The 21,042-nt window shown below is 36.6% G+C and overlaps 1 protein-coding gene across 1 annotated transcript in view; it reads right to left on the bottom strand.

Moving 5' to 3' along the window:
• TRPC4 (transient receptor potential cation channel subfamily C member 4) overlaps positions 1-21,042 on the bottom strand; it is a 187,651-nt gene that overhangs the window by 35,732 nt on the left and 130,877 nt on the right. The window contains exons 4-5 of the mRNA XM_035003505.1: positions 18,116-18,452; positions 494-633 (exon numbers count right to left, since the gene is read on the bottom strand). Coding sequence (XP_034859396.1) covers positions 494-633; positions 18,116-18,452 — 477 coding nt within the window. The remainder of the gene's footprint in view (positions 1-493; positions 634-18,115; positions 18,453-21,042) is intronic.

Genomic DNA, 21,042 nt, shown 5'->3' with positions numbered 1-21,042 from the left:
CAGGCACTGTCATGTTGAATGGGATGAGGAGAAAAATTATATTCTGCTCTAATTATATCAAACTATATTAGTTTGAGCTGAAACAATTCAATGCTTTGAAAGAGTAATATTTTGATCTATGTAATGTTATCGGTTAGTATAACTGATAAAAATAGATTTTGGTTGCCAAAATTTAAACAGTGTTTAAGGTAGAATTTCATTAGAAATGGAAAGGATTAGAAATGAGAGCAACTACTGTGAGTGATTTTGAGGCATCATTCAATTTAGATGCAACTAAAATGGGTGACAACTTCAAATTGTGAAATTTGTTTTATGACTATAAATTGGGTATTATCTATGTATTTTATACCCATCTATCAATAAAGTCATGAGGAGGTGAATATAACATATACATAATGCTGTAGGTAACATTATTAGTAAAATTAATAGCAATCAAAGGTGTATCAGTATTTATCAGAACTTATGCTTTACCAACAATATAAACAATAGTTACCTTTATAAATGCAACAATTTTCAAAGAGATTGTTGCCAAATATAAGGAATTCATCACAAAATCCATTAGATTCCACCAATCATGGATGTAATCTTGAAGTCCACCATCCCACATTTGTTTAATTTCTCCCCATATAAAACCTGAAATTACAGAAAGATTCATCGTAAGTGTGATTTTCAATCAAATTACTAAAAATAGAGATATGCAACTTAAAAATTATAGAATCTCAGAGCTGCAAGAGACTTTATTGTTTCACTACATGAAACATCTCTTTTTAAAGACAGTAATATTCAGTCTCAGCCACACTTTAAAACTTACAGGACACTGAGCTAATTGTAGAGAATGCTCTTAGGGCTGTTTCCCTTTCTTTTATTCATTTGATACATTCATAAGAAGGTGCAATTTTTGAATCAGCTGTAATTTCTCTGTAACTATATATTTTTCTCATGGAAAATATGGTAACACTTACTTATAAACAAATACTTAAAGACATATTTCCTCCAGAGTTGGAATGACTCAAAGATTCATGAAAAAACAGTGTATCTGGTGAACATAACTGTCTTAATTCCATCAAGCAGGTACTTTGTTTTGCTTTTGTAAACAGTTAGCAACTTCAGGGATCTGATTTCAGTTCTGGACACAAAACGGTTATAACATGCATGATGTTTCATAAGAAGACCTTATATCTAGCAATAGCTTTGAGACTACATCCAGAGAAAACAAAAATCCCTTTCTTTTATAATGGTCATATTTTTAATAGGAAATGTTTTAATTTTCAAATTCTAGGAAGTACTTATAAAATATCACTATGTATCATTCTATTTCCATAATCTTATTAAAATTTTATAAATCTAATTTTCGGGCCCAATGATGAAAGAGAGAGATATTAAAGGGTGTAGAATCAGGAAATAGTAAAAGAATACATATGATTTCATAACTACATTAACATAAGCAAATAAGATGACTCTATTAAGATAATAATAATCTGGAATGTCAAATGTGTAGCACAGTGTTTCACATCTGTCTTGCACTAAAAGCCAGAAAAAAATCAGATTTACTATAAAACCATAAACTCTCATGGGCCTATCAAAGAAATGGGAAACCAAAGAGTCTATACTTCTGAGGACAGCAGCTTCCTCCAAAGAGAGCCTCAGGGTGAACATTCACTCCCCCGTGGCAGAGCTGCAGGCGTAAGAGACAAAGGCATCATGCAAGAGAGTAAGAGGATTTCAGAAAAACTTTTAAATAAACTTCTAAAGGCTGAGTCTGAGCTAGCACAAGAAAGTAGAACCCCTGGGACACAGACACAGGGGAGTCTCCAGCTCCTTGCGTGCTCTTTTGCATAGAGTACTCCTCTTCCTTAGGGAGCACAACACATGAGCCCTATGGGAGAAGCGCGAAACAGTCCTGGGCCAAGGGTTTACACCAGTGTTATTCGTGGTTTCCTACCACAGGCGGGAGGTCAGGAAAGTCTCTTCTGCACGTGACCTGCAAAGTGTCACTGCCGTAAGTAGTAAGGTATGGAGCATTGAGAACCTCCATCCCTAATGCCCGGGCATCGTCCTATGGAAGTCACCTAGGGTGACTTCTAGGGTCACCTAGACCAGGACAACAGAGGATCTGCCTGTCTCACATCACCGGGCCAACAAACACAAAGTAACAATCAGAAGCTGACAGCCACTGGAGGAGTGGCAAGAGCATGGAGAGAGAACCCCTCTGAGGCACAGGTGCACAGAGGAGGCCAAAAGGTGTGGGTGGAGCAGGAATTCGGAGAATAACCCTCTTTCCTACTTGTCTTAGTCAGTTGAGGCCACTGTAGCAAAGTATCGCAGAGTGGGTGTCTTAAAACCACCAAACTTTATTTTTCATACTTCTGAAGGTTGCAAGTTTATGATCACGGTCTCAGCACAGTCAAGCTCTGGTGAGAACCCTTTTCTATGTTGTAGATACTGACTTCTCTTTCTCTCCTCACATGGCAGAAATAGAGCAACCTAGCTCTCTGGACTCTTTGTAGAAGGGCATTTATCTCATTCATGAGGGCTCCACCCTCATGACCTAAAACGCCTCTCAAAGTCTGCACCTCCAAATGCCATCACCTTGGGGGTTAGGATTTCAATATGTGAATTTGGAGGGGACACAGACATGCAGTCCCTAACACCACCCGAAGCAGGGTATATGGCGCTTTGAAAATATTTGTAGCAACGAAACTCAAACCCGGCTCAGCTCCTGACTACATTGCCTCAAATTCCTGCATGATGTTCTCGTGGAAGAAAATGGCATGTCCATTTTCGGGCATCAATGCTATGTACTTCTGTCTGGCCTTCTGCACAGGCAGACGTGCTGTCTCCAAATACACACATGCAGGCACACTGGTACATCATATTCAGAATGTTTTTAAAAAGATAAAGAAAAAATATTGATGGCATCAGGAGTGGGGGTGGGGTGGAAATAAAAGACACATGGCATTCAAAGGAAGAAATCAAAGACTGACATCAAACTTGTTGTCTGGAACTATGTAAGACAGGTGACATTATTACAGTGCTGAAAGAAAAGAGAAAAATAAAAGTTTACCCAGAACTCTATACACGGCACAAATAACTCTAATAAATGAGGGTGATTGAAACAACGTTTTTTCAGACAATCAAACACTCAGCTTATTGCCACGAGACCCATGCTACAAGAATTGCTGAAGGGATATATTTTAGGCCGAAGGCATATGATACTGAAAAAAAAATAGGTTTGTAAAAAGAAATGAAAACCTATATCCAGGAATGGTTAAAAAGAAAATAAATGTAAAAGATATTTTTTCTTTTTGAATTGCTCTAACAGATAATTGACGCCTAAAGCAAAAACAGTAGCAAAGAATTGTGGTTTATAACATATATAACATATGGAAAGTAAAATGACAACATTAGCACAGAAGATGAGAGAGAGGAATTAGAAACATACTAACATAAAGTTCTTATGCTACATGTCAACAAAATAAATATTATGTGAAGTTAGACTGTGACAAATTAAAAGTTTATATTGTAAACCTTAGGGCATTCTCTTAAAATATTTTTAAATGTAGGGGTGCCTGGGTGGCTCACTTGATTGAGCATCTGACTCTTGATCTCAGCTCAGGTCTTGATCTCAGGGTCATGAGTTCAAGCCCCATGTTGGGCTCCATGCTGGAGTGGAGCCTACTTAAAAAAAAAAAAAATATATATATATATATATATATATATATATATATATATATATATATACACATGTATATATACACACACACAAATATATATATACACACACATATATATACATAATTAAATGTATAAAGAGCCAGAAATGTAAATAAACATGAAATTATGAATAATTTGACAACAGGCAGAAAAAAGGGAAAGTGCAACAAAGAACAGAGTCAATAGGAAAAACAATAGTAATGGGGTAGATTTCAAATCCATCAATATTAATAATTCCATTGAATAAAATGTATGGTCTTAAAAAATGTATAGTCTAAACACACCAATTTAAAGACAGAGATGGTCGTATATAAAAATGCAAAACACAACTATATTACAATTCATCAACAGGTTAAAAATAAAAGAATAATAAAGACACTATGAAATACTAATCAAAAGAAAGCTAAAAAAAAAAAAAGGAAGGTGGATTGGCTGTATTAATATAACTAGATATATTTCAAAAGAAAGAATGTTACCAGGTAGGTAAAGGGATATGACTAACATAAGGATGAAAAGGCCAACTCACTGAGAAGGCAGAACAATCCTAAATATGAATGCAGCTAACAACATAACCTTGTAATGCAACATGCCATAATTAAAATCGAAACAACAAAGAGAGAAAGGTATAAATATAGTTAGATGGAGACCTTAGTATTCCTCTCTGTAGAACCCGTAGGCAGAAGTTTGGTAGGAATATAGGAATTCTGAACAACACCATCAACAACCTGACAATGGCAGAATACACTTTTTTCAAGTGCGTGCATATGTAGTATTCACCAAGAAAGACTATATCATGGGCTATAAAACAAATCTTAACATGTTTATACAAATGGAAATCATACAAAATGTGTTCTATGACAACATAATAAACAAAAAATCAATAACAAAATGTATTTGGAAAATCCCCAAATATTTTGCAATTAAACAACATACTTCAAATAACCCTTGGTCAAAGAGGAATTTGCAGAATAATTAGAAAATATTTTGAAACTGAAAATGAAAATAGATCCAAAAAAATAAAATCCATGTTGCAGCTAACATAGCACTTAGAGTGGAATCTATAGGTTTAAAGACTTTATTAGAAAAGAATAAAAGTCTCAGTGATCTTAGCTTCAACTATGACACTATGAAAAGAAAAGCAAACATGTTAAGCCCAAAACAAGCAGAAGAAAGTAAAAGAAGTAAGAGCAGAAGGCAATAAATTTTAAAACATAAACCTTGAGAAAAATCCACAAAAACAGAATCTAGTTCTCTGAAATGATCAGTACAACGGATAAAACTCTAGCCGGAATGGTCAAGAAAAAAAGAGGGAAGATACAAATGATCAATATCAGAAATGGAAGAAGGGGCATCAATACAGATCTTATGACATTATAAGGAAAACAAGTGAATAAAATGAACAACTTGATACCCATAACTTTCACAACTTAAATGAATTGAACACTTTCCCTGAAAGACACTAACTTCTAATCTCAACTCAAGGGTAAAAAGAGTAACCTGAATTGTCCTATACTTATTAAAGTATTATGAATTCATAGTTAAAAACCTTCCACCAAAGAAAAATTCAGGTCCAGTTGCTTTATGGTGAATTTTACCAAACATTTAAGGAAAAAATAATACTAGTGCTAAAAACACAAGCAACAAACACTTAATACAAGACGAAAAAACATCCAAGAGGCAAGCAAGTGTTATTCTGATAAAAAAAAGTCCGACAAAAATAATACAATCAAAGAAAACTACGCACTAATAACTTTTATAAATATGCACAAAAATCCTCAACAAATATTAATTAGTAAATTAAATAGAGCAATATATAAAATTGATAATAACTGTTTTTCCCAGGAATCAAGACTGTTTCAACATTTAAGAACCAATCAATGTGATTTATGCTATCCACAGTCTACTGGGGAAAAAAGATCTCAAAAGATGCCATAAATGCATTTGAGAAAATTCAACATCCATGCATAATAAAAACTGGCAAAGTATGAATAGAAGGGTAATTTCTTGATTTGATAAGGGACATCTATAAAAATATACAACAACCATCATGTTTATTTTGCAGAGGGCCAGAGAGTATGTAAGTTAGGCTTTGCAGTAAATGAATGGGTGTGGCCGTGTTACAATAAAACTATTTATAAAAACTGTCAACGGGCGCCTGGGTGGCACAGTCTGTTGGTTAGGCATCCAACTCTTGATTTCGGTTCAGGTCGGGATCTCAGTCAGAGTCCTGGGATCCAGCCTGCATGGGGCTCAGGCTCAGCGGGGAGTCTGCTTGGGATTTCTCTCCCTCTGCCCCTCCCCTTGTTTTTGTGTATGCGCTCTCTCTCTTTCAAATAAATAACATAAATCTTAAAAAAAAAAACAAAACTGTCCAAGGGTCATATTTTCCTGCTGGGCCATAGTTTGCCAGCCCTTGTCTAGTATCTTGATTGTGGTGGTAGTACATGATTGTGTGTGTTTGTCAATGTTTTATATCTCTGTGCCCTGAAAAAAAAAAAAAAAAGTAATGCTACAACTTGAAGGCAGCAAAAATGATGAGAGATTGATGTTGACAAGTGGAGATAGGGATAGATTAAAAATAAAGAAATATAATAAATATCTAATATATCATAAATATAATAAATATAATAAAATATCAACTGTGATATATTGTTGATAGGTATGTTTGAAAATTCTCATAATAAAACTTTGGGAAGAAATAAAGGTGAATTAGACTTTAATAGTCTATCATCATTTAATGAAGGCTAGAAATGGTTATTTATTATTATTTAAAAAAATTTTTTTTAATTTTAAGTTAGATTTAAATGAATAACCTAGGTAAGGACTGATTTCGGTTGAACTAATTTTAATGTGCACTTTTAAAAGGTTTTATATAAATTCCAGTTAGTTAACATGCAGTGTGATATTAATTTCAGGTGTACAATATAGTGATTCAACACTTCCATTCATCACCCACTGCCCATCACGTCAAGTGCCCTCCTTAATCCCCGTCACCTATTTCATCCATCCCCCACCCACCTCCTCTCTGGTAACAATCAGTGTGTTCTCTATAGTTAAGAGTCTGTTCTAACTTCAGACTCTTAACTATGTGTGCATTTTAAAGTCTGCTGTAGACCCTGCTTTATTCTGGATTTGGTGTTTCTATTCTAGCTTCTCCTCTGAGGGTTCTTTCAGAAAGAAATCTCTCTTGGGAGCTCAGATAACATAGGGACTTAACTGGGGCGAAGATAATGATCACTGCCTCCATATTGAAGAAAGGAATATAACAGACCTGAGTAGGATATGATGGTCTGATTTTAGACCTTGTGGGAAACTTACAATTTATATTATCCAGTGAAGAACAGGTACACTTGAACCCATTTCCTCCCTCCATTCTATGGTGCTTTTTCCTACTGAGCCTGGGGACAGTCTCAGAAGCCAACACACAACCACAACCTACATAAGAAAAACTAAGGCCAAAAGAGGCAGCTTACTGCTGCACTACCAGCTGAGAAAGAAACCAGAACTCAAGCTCCTTAGGCAGTGCTCTTAGGCAACGTTTTCTTATTTCTGAGATTTCACAGTGTGGCTTATTTGTTTTGTTTCATTTGAAACTTTGCCATTTCCCAGAGATGAGAAGATGTGTGCACTGCAATCATTAATTGAACAAATGCATTTCAAGTGAATTTTCACCAGAGATAAGAATTTGACTATATCAGGTGAGTGGGGTGCTAGGCTCAGCTCAACTGGTAATCAGCTTTGTAATCTTAGACAAGAGTGTTCTAGTGCTCATTACCTCATTTCAAAAGAAGAGAGGTTTGGATTATACACGGAAACCTACATATAGAATCAACAATCATACAAATCTTACCATCTACTGCAATGGTATGAATAGCCAGACATTACTTCTTCCTGTCTGGATTATCAAATTTTACTAGAATCAGTCATTACAATAGCTTCCATGAAAGACTAAAAACTGTTTTGTATCAGAGGACACAGACTTGCTTTGGCCTGCCCCCAAAAGCACAAATTGGATCTTTGATATGAAAATTATAGAGAGAAACCTTCTTGCCCAATGTAAGGGAGAATTCTCTGGCAATCAGAGTTGTTCCAAAACTGAAATGGATCACCCTGTGGGATCAAGACTCCAATCCAAAGCCTGGAATGTCTTCCATCACTCAGGCTCCTGAGAAATTCTAGAAGTAGGTGCAAACCTGTTCCATCTGATCTCTAAAGGGCATTCCAATTCTATGAATTCGTGATTCTATTGTTTTCAAATTTGTATGTATTATAAAATGAAACATATTTTAAATACCTGCTAACTAACCAGAGTGTTTATATCTTATTTCCCTTTATTGATAAATTGTTAGCTCTCTCCTAGCTTCTATGAAACTGGAAAGCCAAATGTGATTATTAATAGCTACCAAAATAGGTAACTTCAAATATTTTATGGATAATTATGTAAGGGAATAAAGAAGCTATGGGAAAACAGTTATAAAGAACTAGTTAGGAGCTTAGTACAAAGCAACATTTTAACCTGGAGCTCTTTAATATCTGAGCAGACTCTGTTCCTATTAGATGGGTTCAAGAAGATGGTACTTTCATTGGAGGCTTGGGCTAGATGACCTCTAAGGTTTTCTAAGAAGGGGAACAGCAAACACAATTCAGAGATATTACAGTTCCTTTGGAGTTCAAAGAGTAGGCATTAAATCTGACTTTCCGGATCACACAAAAAAAATTCTTTCACTTCTGACCTTTGTAAGTCACAGCTGTGTGGGAAAAACAGAGATCTGATGAAACTGAGTGTTCACACCATCATTTTTTAACCTGAGCTGTAAATAAGACGGTCAGTCAGTATTTGTTGGCTAGTGGGGTTTGGGGTCTTGTTGTTTTAGAACACCAGAATGGAGTAGCACTTGCTAGAGCTCTAGTCACCGCATACGTGTTTGGTAGCTATTGATTTCTATTTCTTATGAGCACGTTAGTGAAATACCAAGCTTCCTCTGCTCTGGCAACATTCACTGAAATTTTTGAAGAAACAAGCCTTTAGAAAAGCTAGAGGGTGCTATTAACGGGCTGAAATATGCATCCAGATCAACTATTCCTGGTAAGTAGTCTGAAGAGAACAAAGTGTCAGGGAGCCTCTGTCACAAAATGTTTGTCCTGTTCCCACAATGGGAACATTTCAAAATTGCTCTCTGCTGTTTATAAACATGACATGATTTCTCAGAGTCACAGTGGAGGTCTAATTACAAGCATGGATGTCAAGACTGTGGGGACCAGCAAAGGAATGATCATAGTGCAAATGAGTCAGAGAACTTCCTTTGAAAGATATTTGTGGATGCCTGGAAGTCTTTAGCATTTTTTTCCCCTACCTTTCCCATAACAATTTTCGTCAGGGCTACTTGAGTGTCCGATTATATCCTATCGTGTGAAGAAGGCTGTGAGGTTAAGATGAGGTAGGCAGACCTCAGATGCCACATTTAACAGCCCCAGTTTCAGATGAGAAGTGTGTAATTCTGTGAACAGACCTCTTGTCTTGTTCTTTCTCGCTGTCGGTATTTACACAAAGGATAAATAACTCCAAACAAAGAGTGAGTCACCTTTTCACCTAGGGCAACCTCCAAGGGCTTGTTATGGCAGCCCAAGAGCTAGTTGAGGGCTCTGACCTTGGAAGTCTCTTCAAAGAACACTGAGTTCTATGCCATGGCACCAAATCAACGGAGATAAAAAGAACAAAAAGAATTCCTCCCTGCTGTAGGTGTTTCTTTTATTTATTTTTTTTCTCCCCAAATCAGGGAACAAAAAAGTGGTCTCTGGTGAAAATTTTGCTTTTGCTTAGAAAAATCTAAATGTAGTTATTTTACTCGGTAGAGACTCACATTCTGCTGGACCCCAAAAACGTGCCAAGTTAAGGGGCAGCTTCTATCCTCTCAGTGTTATACTTAAAACCCAAACAGAGATAAAGAGCGCCCACTATCTACTTTCTGAAGACAGCTTACCTGCCCTCTAGAGCTTATAAAGAGGCATTAGGACCATATCTGTTACCAACCTCCTGGCTCTCCAACCCCATAGTCTATAATGACTTGGAGTAAGTGGCAAGAGAGCCATGAGGTCAAGGTCATACAGTTTTTGTGCTAATTGGGATACCAGATGGATAGACGAAGGTGATGGCTCATCAGCACTACCACCTTCCTAAATCAAGTGAGGAAGACTCAGAAAAATCCCTCATAAATTTGGGGGAATTCTACCAGGAAAAACTGGCATCTCAATCCCTGCTGGAGTGTCTGCTCAGGCAATCGGCTCACTCCTCTCTCCCTGGGTCTAGCTCGTCAGGGACAACAGATAGTGTGTTCTGGCCATAAGGTAGCTAGCCGCAGCCTGACCTCCTGCCATGACATGAGGCAAGGTTTTGTGATGCTCTCGGGGAGTGAGTGCTTATCACAGGAAGAAGCCAAGCTTTAGCAGTCATGCCCTTCTGTCCTTGCCAGGGTCACAGGACCCCAAAAGGAGCCAACTACTGGTTACAAGAGTTGAGGGACTGGAAGATGTCAGGCAGAGCTGTATTGTGCTTCCAGAGAACTATGCAGTGTGGAGGTACACAAGACCCTGTAGAGAACACTCATGCACTCATCAGGAGAGTCATGAGTCATGCCCCGTCATACTGGCTACACAGTATTAGCCTGGGATGCACAACCAACAGGAAAGAGCAGTGACTGGGGTTCCAGTGAAGTCATGAAGACTTGTAACTTTTCTTGTCATCCCTCTTCCCTACAGCCACCAAAGAGAACATGAACAGTTTGTGTCCCTCTTTTCATTCCAGAGTTGGAGTTGAAGGATGAGCAAATGATGGACAATTCTAGGTTCTCTGAGCTATGGGCCAGGCCTTTGTCAGGAAGAGGAAAGCTTTAAACCGATGATAAGACTCAAGTTTTAAACTGAACTGGGACTACCCTTTTTTTTTTTTAAGATTTTATTTATTTATTTGACAGAGAGAGAGAGTGAGAGAGAGAGCACTAGCACAAGGAGGGGGAGAGGCAGAGGGAGAGGGAGAAGCAGACTCCCTGCTGAGCAAGGAGCCCAACACAGGGCTCGATCCCAGGACCCTGGGATCATGACTTGAGCCGAAAGCAGACACTTAACCAACTGAGGCTCTAGGTGCTCCTGGGACTACTTTTTAATAACTTAAAGTTTCAGGAACTTGTATCTACTAGACATATCATCAAGGTACAGGAAAATGATATCTGGTAGAGGGTGCATGGGGAGAGTGATCAGAAGAAGTAAAACCATTTCATGTTTAGATTCTAATGAGTTGAGACTCTTTAATAAAGCTTTTACATGAATACATACTTTGCATGAAATTTTGCTTCCAGAATTGTTTCTCAATTGTTTAAAGACCTCTGGAATATCTGAACTAATCAACCAAAGGGAGAATTCAAAATCTACATTTTTTGTAGAAATTCACAATAATGATGATTTTAGTCAGCTGCCCACACTTCAAGAAACACTGACTTAAAGGGACAGTAAGATATGTAAAAGAATGAAACCGGACAACTTTCTTACCCATACACAAAAATAAACTTAGTATGGATTAAGGACTTAAATGTGAGACCTAAAACCATAAAAATCCTAGAAGAGAGCATAGGCATTAATTTCTCTGACATCAGACATAACATCTTTTTAGATGGCAAAGGAAACAAAAGCAAAAATCAACTATTGGAACTACATCAAAATAAAAAGCTTCTGCACAGCAGAGGAAACAGTCAACAAAACTAAAGACAACCTACTGAATGGAAGAAGATATATGCAAGTGACATATCTGATAAAGGGATAATATCCAAAATATATGAAGAACTTATACATCTCAACACTCCCCCCAAAAAATAATCCAGTTTAAAAATGGGCATAAGACATGAACAGTCATTTCTCCGAAGAAGACGTCCAGATGGCCAACAGACACATGAAAAGATGCTCAATATCACTCATCATCAGGGAAATGCAAGTCAAAACCACAATGAGATATCACCTCACACTTGTCAGAATGGCTAAAATCAAAAACACAAGAAACAACAGGTGTTGGCAAAAATGTGGAGAAAAAGGAACCTTTGTGCACTGTTGGTGGGAATGTGAACTGATGCAGCCACTGTGAAAAACAGTATGGAGGTTCCTCAAAAAATTAAATATAGAATTACCACATTATCCAGTAATTCCTCTACTGGGCATTTGCTTAAAGAATATGAAAAGAGTAATTTGAAAGGACACATGCACCGTTACGTTATGGCACTACTATTTACAGTAGCCATATTATAGAAGCAGCCCAAGCATCCATTGATAGATGAATGGATAAAGAAGATGTGCTCTGTGTGTGCGTGTGCATGTGTGTGTGTGATGGAATATTACTCAGCCATAAAAAATGAAATCTTACCATTTGCAACAACATAGTGGATCTAGAGAGTATAATGCTAAGCAGAAAAGTTAGAGAAAGACAAATACCTTATGATTTCACTCATATGTGGAAATTAAGAATCCTACTCAAATTTGGGGGGCAGTATTTGTGGAGGATAAAGGTTTTAGCTCTGGAATTACACAATGAAGTATGAATCAAGTGGCTAGCATTTGTTAGCTCCTGATCCTGGACAAGTGATCTAACTTCTCTAAGCCTATTCCCTCTCAATGAAATGAGATACAAACAACATTTATTATGATTCAATTAAGTGCAGTTACTATGAAGTTTAGATGAGAACACACATTCAATCATTTATCAGGGTGCCTAACTTCTTAGTTTCTACTATTATTACCGCTGTTACTACTACTGCTATTGCTATTCTGAACTCACGAAAACCACTTCAGTGACCCTCCGTCTCTTAAGCTGACCCTCCCTCATTTAATATCTACTCTTCTTTCCCTATCTTTTGCCCCCATCCCTTGAACCATTTGAATCATGTTGCCAAATACTCTCTCAAAGCGTGCTGATTTCACTTTCGGGGTACCAGATATGTATTGGTCATGACCTAAAATACTTAACCTTCTCTCTGATAAAGAAGTCATTTGGCCAGCAATAGGATGTGCCCAACAATTTAAATCTACATAAATATTTCATTGTTTGAAATCTTACTGTGTTAGTCTTGATAAATTTTGATAAGTCTTAGTAGAGGTGACCTTAAACTTTTTTCCCCCCAGATAAAAAGGAAAATGATGATTATATGTCATACTACAATGATTATCTGGTTTTCTTGAAAATTAAAATGTCTCTTTAAATTAATAAGTGGATCTTCTGCAGCTGTATTTGGGTGTCTATGTGTGTCTGCAGCCCATTTGCTGAGGTGGTTAGAGTATCTTGCCAAGGGAGAGAGTGGGGAGAAACCAGGGACTTATTTCTTATAATTGCAAGAATACCTTTGGGGGGCTATCTGAGAAGATGGGTAATTCAGGAGGGAGGCTGAGAGAATGAGTACCTGAGCCTATTAGTCAAAAGATGTACCTTCTTTTTTTTTTTTTCTTAACATATTGCATTATTTGTTTCAGAGGTACAGATCTGAGATTCAACAGTCTTGCACAATTCACAGCGCTTACCAGAGCACATACCCTCCTCAGTGTCTATCACCCAGTCACCCCATCCCTCCCACCCCACCCCCCACTCCAGCAACCAGGGGAGGGGGGTGGGAGGATGGGTTAGCCTGGTGATGGGTATTGGGGAGGGCACGTTCTGCATGGAGCACTGGGTGTTATGCACAAACAATGAATCATGGAACACTACATCTAGAACTGGTGATGTAATGTATGGGGATTAACATAACAATAAAAAATTTAAAAAAAAGATGTAGAAAAGATGTCAAAAGGAAGAATATACATATATAGAATTGCTTGCCTCTATGAGTCTTTAGCTAGAGGAGAATGTGATCACAAGTTTTCTTTTTCCATTTGCAATTTGGCAGGCCTTATTGAAATGTTCAGATTTGTTAATATCAACCCTTTAAAAGATAAAAATATAAAATAAATCATGGAAATGAAAGGCTGATTTTGTTAGAGAAAAATTGTCAAATAAGTACGTGTTATGGGCAAGATGTATAATCCGGATATTATGAGCAATTCTTAGTTTATGCCTAGGAATTCACTAGAAGCTATTTTTAACAGAGCTCAGATTTCTTCCTATGATACATCTTTTCCTCAGTTCACCCTTCTCCTTATCACGCTCAGCGTGCATAGATTTATATACTATATAATTATGGCATATTCTTAGGCACACACAATATATCAAGTCAAGCCATCAGTCATTTTTCCTTCTCATTGAGAACAAAGTATTTCCTGCTTTATTAACGTGATAGCCTTCATTAATATTCTACTTCTTTGTAAAGTGATGTCAATTTCATGCTTTCTCTTTGCTAAACTGATAACATAAGTCTACCTCTTGATATTTCACACGCATATACATATATGCACACTTTTTTTGCAGGGAATAAGCTATGACACAGATTTGACTGTTACAGTTGAATTACAATGGATTTTGTAGAAAAATCAAAACTGGCTTTGGGGAAGGCCTTAAAAATTAGCATTCGAAAGTTTTTTTCCTCCTATTTTACTCCCTATTAGCTTCAGAAAACAAATGACATCTATTTGAGATAGAACTGCTGCTATAATTTAGATAAATTCTCATTATACATTATAAATATAACATCCTATATTTAGTTTGCATATAAATTCTATGTAAAAGGGAACTTCTGACATGAATATTCATTTCATATCCCTGGTATTCTATGTTAAAAATCAAACCCTGAATAAATTAAGAGCCTCAGGGTCATGGCACAGCAGAGCATAGAAATAACCAGGTCTCTGATCAGGCTCCAGGCTCCTTTTAATCCATTGTCCAGTCTTTCCAATGACACTTTTTCTCAGACACTTGCAACGTATAGCTCTGTCATCAGGCTCATATGCTTGCTTGATAGAACTTTTGTTTTACTTTTTACTCTAGTTTAAATGGGTAATTTGACAGTCTGAGAAGTATATTGGTGTCTATCTGCCAAGAATCTACCTTTCAAGATAGTTCTAACTGAATTATCTGTGATTAGTTTTCTCTTTTGGTTAGGACTGTATCTCAAGATGACTAAATCCTAAATTTGACCCCTGCAGGAGGCTTTTAGATTTCTTTGCTTATATGCTAAAGTTTATCTTGACAGCAGACATCTATAAGATCTCTTGAAGTTGTTTGATGGGAGAAAGAAGGGTCAATAACCTTCAATACAAGAAAGTCTGAAGGAAAAATCATTCAAAAAGTTTTGCAAGAGATGAGTTACAGTGTATCTATGATACCACAGTGGAAGAATACAAGGGTCACTGCAGACTGTTTTCTAAAGATACAAAACTCAATAGACTTCAATTTAAATAGTCAACAGGATGTTGAACTTCCACAGGAAAGATATTGAAAATAACAGGGAAACATTATTCTGCCACTGTACTAAATCACAAGATATCTGGATCTGTCACACCACGTAAGTTCGTATTGTTGAAACACAAAGTTTCTGAAAGAACAGAAATTCCAAAGCAAAACCATACTACTTCTTAAGGAGATATAGGGATCAAGTTGAGAGATTAAGCTTTACAGTTAGAAAAACTTTTCTACTCAGGAAAAGTTAAAATTTATATTAGGAATATATAAAATGAATAAATCAAAAGTCTTTTTGTCAGGATAAAAAAATGGGAGGTATAAAAGTAATCATTTCTCATAAGTTAGGTTATCAGAGGTCTGGGAAACATCCCCTGAAAATGGAAGGCGAGTAAATTTAGTAGGAATGAAAAAGCATTTCTTTACGCAATAAGTAGCTCACAGCGTGACATGGGTTGAAAATCTAAGTCAGTTCAAGAAGACATGCGAAAAACCCCTGCATAGAGCTTCAGTCTATCACTGGAAAAATTGACAGGATGAGGAACACCTTTGTATGCCACTCTTTTCTCTCTAAGTCTTTCAGTCTTGTTATTCCAAATCTAGAACCTCACAACAGAGGGACTGTGAAATGTTTGACCACCTCCTTGGTCAGACCACAGTATTAAATGAGACAAGATGGAAGGCTCATTAATAGAGTTATCGAATCAGACCTGGCCTTTTCCTCTATATCACAACTTTGGTAAAAGGCTATAGCATCCCTACCCTGTTGTCCTTAGCCTTCTCCTCACTTCCCATCCCCTGTCAAAAAAAGACCAATTTTCTCTACCCTAGTAATGATTGCTCCCCAGTACAGGACACTAGGATTCAGTGGGACTCTAAATCTTTAATTTTATTGAGGAAAATATTAAAAAGTCCTGAGAGGTTGTGACCACCCATAATTTAATAGTCTCTCAGTGATAGAACCTGAGCATGTATTCAAATACAGTGAGTTTTCTACAAGAGCCTAATAACGTAGCAGGTACCCCCTTATAGTTATGGATCTAGTAAAACACTTAGAACTCAGTGTCAGATGGGAGGCTCTTAGAATTCATCAGCTTTGATGAATAATATATTGTTTGGACAGATATATTTGATATAGAAAATTCTCCAAGCAAGAGGATCATTCATATATATTTTTTATTCTAGAAAATCTCTTTTTATCCTAAAAATTCCCAGATAAATTAACTCCTTGAAGTCAGGATATTTTAAGGAAATGTTGCCTTTAGAAGATATTACTCTAGGCTGGAATTTTAATTATCACAATTAAATGTGTACCTTATTTAAGCATTCAGCTGTGGTCTGGATATAATTTCTAGCCAACTTTCATGGAAAATTCTGTTACAAGTTTTGCAAGTAGGAGGCAGCCAATGAGTCTTAATTGTACAAGTTACTAAAGGTTTAAAGCTTCTATTTTTTTAATGTTATTTACCATTTTCTGACATTAAGCAACATATCTCATTGTTTATTATCTATCTAGTCCTCTAGTAAAATTGAAGCTTCATAAGGGCAAGTAATTTTTTCTTCTTCTTTTTTTTTTTTACTTTTGTATCACTATTGCCCCACACTGTACTTACTCTACATATTTTCATTAATTGCATAAAGGAAAAGTCTAGAAATACTATATCTGCTTATGCTTCACTGTGTCTGTAGCATTGTTCAAAATTGAATATTCTGTATTTCATTTGGAGTATCAGAATTTTTAGACATTCCATATAAGTTACCCATATGGGAAATTTAACCCTCTAAACGCTTCTTTGATAATTGTTTCCAATGAATTTTCTATGGAGAAAACTCCATAAAGAACATATTCCTAATGTGAGATATTTAATTTAAAAGGGAATAGGCAGGGTCGTCTTATACTGAATATCAACTGCAATGTCATAATTATTTTATGCAAAAAGAACACAGGTTATCTAAACCTTTCTTCTAATTTAAGCAAAATCACACTTTATTCATATCAGATTAATGAGAATGTACTCTATTTTAAAGGTTGCTTAAGAAGGTGTTTTTTTCCAGTACATTTGTAAAACATATCAAATCTCATTGCTATGAACTTTTTTTAATTGTCAGTACTTAGAGCATTTATAATCTCTAAAATCAAAGAGTATATCTATGTCAGATTGAGATATAGTCCTTTTTTTCCCCTGCTTTTTCCACATTTTATAGTCTCTCCAGTAGTTTTGACAGTTAGGCCAAACTGATCTGAGACTGTGAATCATGAAATTTTCACATATTTTCTAATTACTAAATGATGAGATGGATATGATACCAGAGAGGTTTAAAATGATGGGCTAAATTGGAAAATGTGATTTCTCAGCAAACCACAGTAAGATAGAGGAAAGAATAATTAAAATGTAAATTTTAACTATGGCTACAATAACAAGAAGAGAGGAAAACAAAGCTTTTACCAGCTACTTTAAGGTTTTCTACCTTACCAAGATTTGTTGCAGATCCCAAAATATTTTTCTTTCTATGGAAAGAACAGAGACATTGGAGGATGTCATAGTGTTTAATATCCTATTATTTTGATTGAATATATAATTTCGAAGATAAACTTAATGGATTGATTTTAAAGAATGGTTATAGTTACTTTATGTATAGAATCACTAGTTCTGCAGAGTGATTTATATTTGTCTTTTAGAAGGTGTATCTATTAAGAAAATTAGAATGATCAGTGATATATAGCCAATGAGAAATGTTGAAAGTCTTTAAAAGACAAGCACACAAACAAAAAACCCAGAAAATCATTCATGGGATGTGAAGTCATTGAAATCACAAATCCTAAAACCTATGGTTACATTTCATAGGCTGCATCTGGGGGCAAGTCCCCCAAAACTTGCAAGGCATTCATTTAGCTTTGGGGATTAGGCTTTGGAGCTACAATGGTCAGGACCGGTTTTAAGTATGCCTACGTCCAAAACTTTAATGGCTATTCTTTTCTGGGCAACGAAATTCCATGGCAGCAACACGTTTTTATTATATTTTCTATAGTAACACATTTACCCAGGACCCACGGTAAAATCATCCACTCGACGATGGTTGGTGGTGGACCTTGCCTGTTCAAGTCTGACCTGTCGATGTGCTGAGAGGCAAGCAGCAGCAGGAACAAAAAAGTCAAATAGGACGCTGTATGGCAGATGAACTTGATAAATGGCTTTCTGATGAACAGTCCCAGTGGGCTTTTAGGAGCTATAAGGTAGCACACAGAGAAGACAGGAAAAAGAAGTCCTATGATGAAACACGTCACCATCTTCACTGCCCAGTGCCGTCTCCTCCAGCCTGGGAACTCATCGTACCAGCGAGATGCAAGCAGTTGTTGACAATTGGGCTGAGCAACAAACTAAACAGAAAGGAAAGGAAAAGGAAGAGTCAGTGTCACGTGCAGTGGCTTCAGTTCATCAGTAAGACCACAAATTTATCTTTGGGGCGCCTGGGTGGCTCAGTTGGTTAAGCGCCTGCCTTTGGCTCAGGTCATGATCCTGGAGGCCCTGGATCGAGTCCCGCATCGGGCTCCCTGCTCGGCAGGGAGTCTGCTTCTCCTTCTGACCCTCCCCACCCTCATGTGCTCTCTCTCTCTCTCATTCTCTCTGTCTCAAATAAATAAACAAAATCTTAAAAAAAAAAAAAAAGACCACAAATTTATCTTTAAAAGTGGAAGTCCTGTTTTAGATAATTTTATACTGGGTGCCTGATTGGCTCAGTTGGTAGAGTGTGTGACTCTTGATCTTAGGGTTGTGAACTTGAGCCCCACATTGGGGGTAAAGATTACTTAAAAGAATAAAACCTATAAAAAATAATAATTTTATAGTTAATAATAAAGTCCTTTAAATCATTTATTTAACATTTTCTACCCAAGGCATAGTGCTATGTGCTTAGCCAGATGTGACAGAAATTTTACTTACTCAAGTACATTGAGTAAGTAAAAATACAGCTGGAGAACACGAATATTCATAGGACACATTGATAAGTGAGCAAAGTTATGTACAAAGGCACAAACATATACATACATATACAAGAACTGTGATATATATATGGCATAAGAAAAGATGTTAATAGTGTTTTTTTTCTCAGATTACTGGTTATTTTCTAGTAATGGCATTATACTAGATTTTCATTTTATATTTGGGTGTACTTTTAACATTTTCTGATAAACACCTACTACTTTCATCATTAGAAAAAGTAAATATACTTTCAATTAGGTTGAGGCAATAAGAAAAACATACATGAAAGCAAATTAGTATTACCAGAATTTTGATCATCATAGCTGAATTTGGTGGAAATAGAACAGATACTTTGCTGGGCGCCTGGGTGGCTCAGTCGTTAAGCGTCTGAACTTCGGCTCAGGTCATGATCCTGGGGTCCTGGGATCGAGTCCCACATCGGGCTCCCTGCTCGGCAGGAAGCCTGCCTCTCCCTCTCCCACTCTCCCTGCTTGTGTTCCTGCTCTAGCTATCTCTCTCTCTGTCAAATAAATAAATAAAATCTTAAAAAAAAAAAACAGATACTTTGCCTAAGTATAATCAATTACCATATACCAAACATTTCACAAACATAACATCATTTTATCCTGACAACATGTTGGAGATATGGTATAGAACTTACTCTCTTTTAAGGATGAGGATTGAGGGTGTTACAAGAAGTTAGTCAATTTACTCAAGGTTACATATCTAGTAAATGATAAAATATTAGACTAACTGGTCCAGGATTTTTTTTTTTTTTTCTGCACACTACCTTTCTCACTGGGACTGACAGCTAGGCATTATATAAATTCAGAGGGAGTTATTTCTTCCAGACGGAATTGTCCAAGAACACTTCCGAGTAGATGTGGGCTCTGAAGGGGCAGATTTGTATAAGCAGAGAAGAGAGGGAAAGGCAGTTAAGGTAAGGTATGGTGGGAGAGAGAGAACATATGCCAGCAAGAAGTGTTTAAGGGATGCCCTATGGGCAGTTTGACTGCAGTAGAAGCTTTAGTTTCTTGTAAGGGACTTGGGAAAGTTCTATTGGCATCATATTTCTTTTTCAGCCTTAGCCTGTGTGGATCTCCTTTAGACAAGACTTTGCCCTTACTCTTTTCTGATGGTAAGCAAGCAAAAAATCCTGGAGTTCACATAAAGAGCCTTGATTATCGCAAACTAAAAGCTGTTTGAGAGTGAAAAGAGAGACAAGATGATTGACTAAAAGAGCAATTCAATAGTTGAGCTGTGCAAACATATGGGCTGGACATGAAATGATTTCTCATGCAACTGTTTCTCATCACCTTGTCTTGGATACTCTGCTCATCAAAGGACATGGTGGGCAAAGAAATATGTAATAAATCAAATCAAATTTATAATAGTGGGCTAAGTAAATATAGATAAAATAAAACTGCATTTCTTTAAGACTGGGATGATGAGGACTGTCTTTATTACTTTGTAAGTAATTAGTAAAATCAAATTTTATAATCGAAAGAATAGCTTTTCTTAACACCATCCTTGCCTATTATTCTGGTCAAAGTCAGGTATTTGAAAGTCAAAGTAGAGTTCTTGCTGATACATCTGCAGAATAATGGCAAGGAGTGCTGTAAGTCATTAACAAGCCCTCTTCTTTTTAAGAGTTGCCACTCCAACACACATACACGATCCTTCCCATCAGCATTTTATAAACAAATCAGTCTATCATCTTCTTTCTAGTTTTTCATATAAAACATTCCTCATACAATTTAGCACAGGTGAAAGGCCTTAGTAAAAGGGAGTTAAACTTACAGAAAATGCAAGATCTAACAAACAGTTGCTGTAATATCTCATTAATCCTCACAAATTGAAGAAACACTGTAAGGGACTAAGTATGAATAACATATTTAACGCATGCAGAAAATGTAAAAGAAAGTTATGTACTTTGTTTAACATGACCTGCACGAATTCTAGGACTAACTACTTCTGCCCTTCTTGTCC

Source organism: Mirounga leonina, unplaced genomic scaffold (assembly GCF_011800145.1).
Source record: "Mirounga leonina isolate KUSES-001 unplaced genomic scaffold, KU_Mleo_1.0 Mir_127, whole genome shotgun sequence".
Lineage (NCBI taxonomy): Eukaryota > Metazoa > Chordata > Mammalia > Carnivora > Phocidae > Mirounga > Mirounga leonina.
The sequence above is the reverse complement of the archived record's forward strand: the minus strand, read 5'-3'. Positions and strand labels throughout refer to the sequence as shown.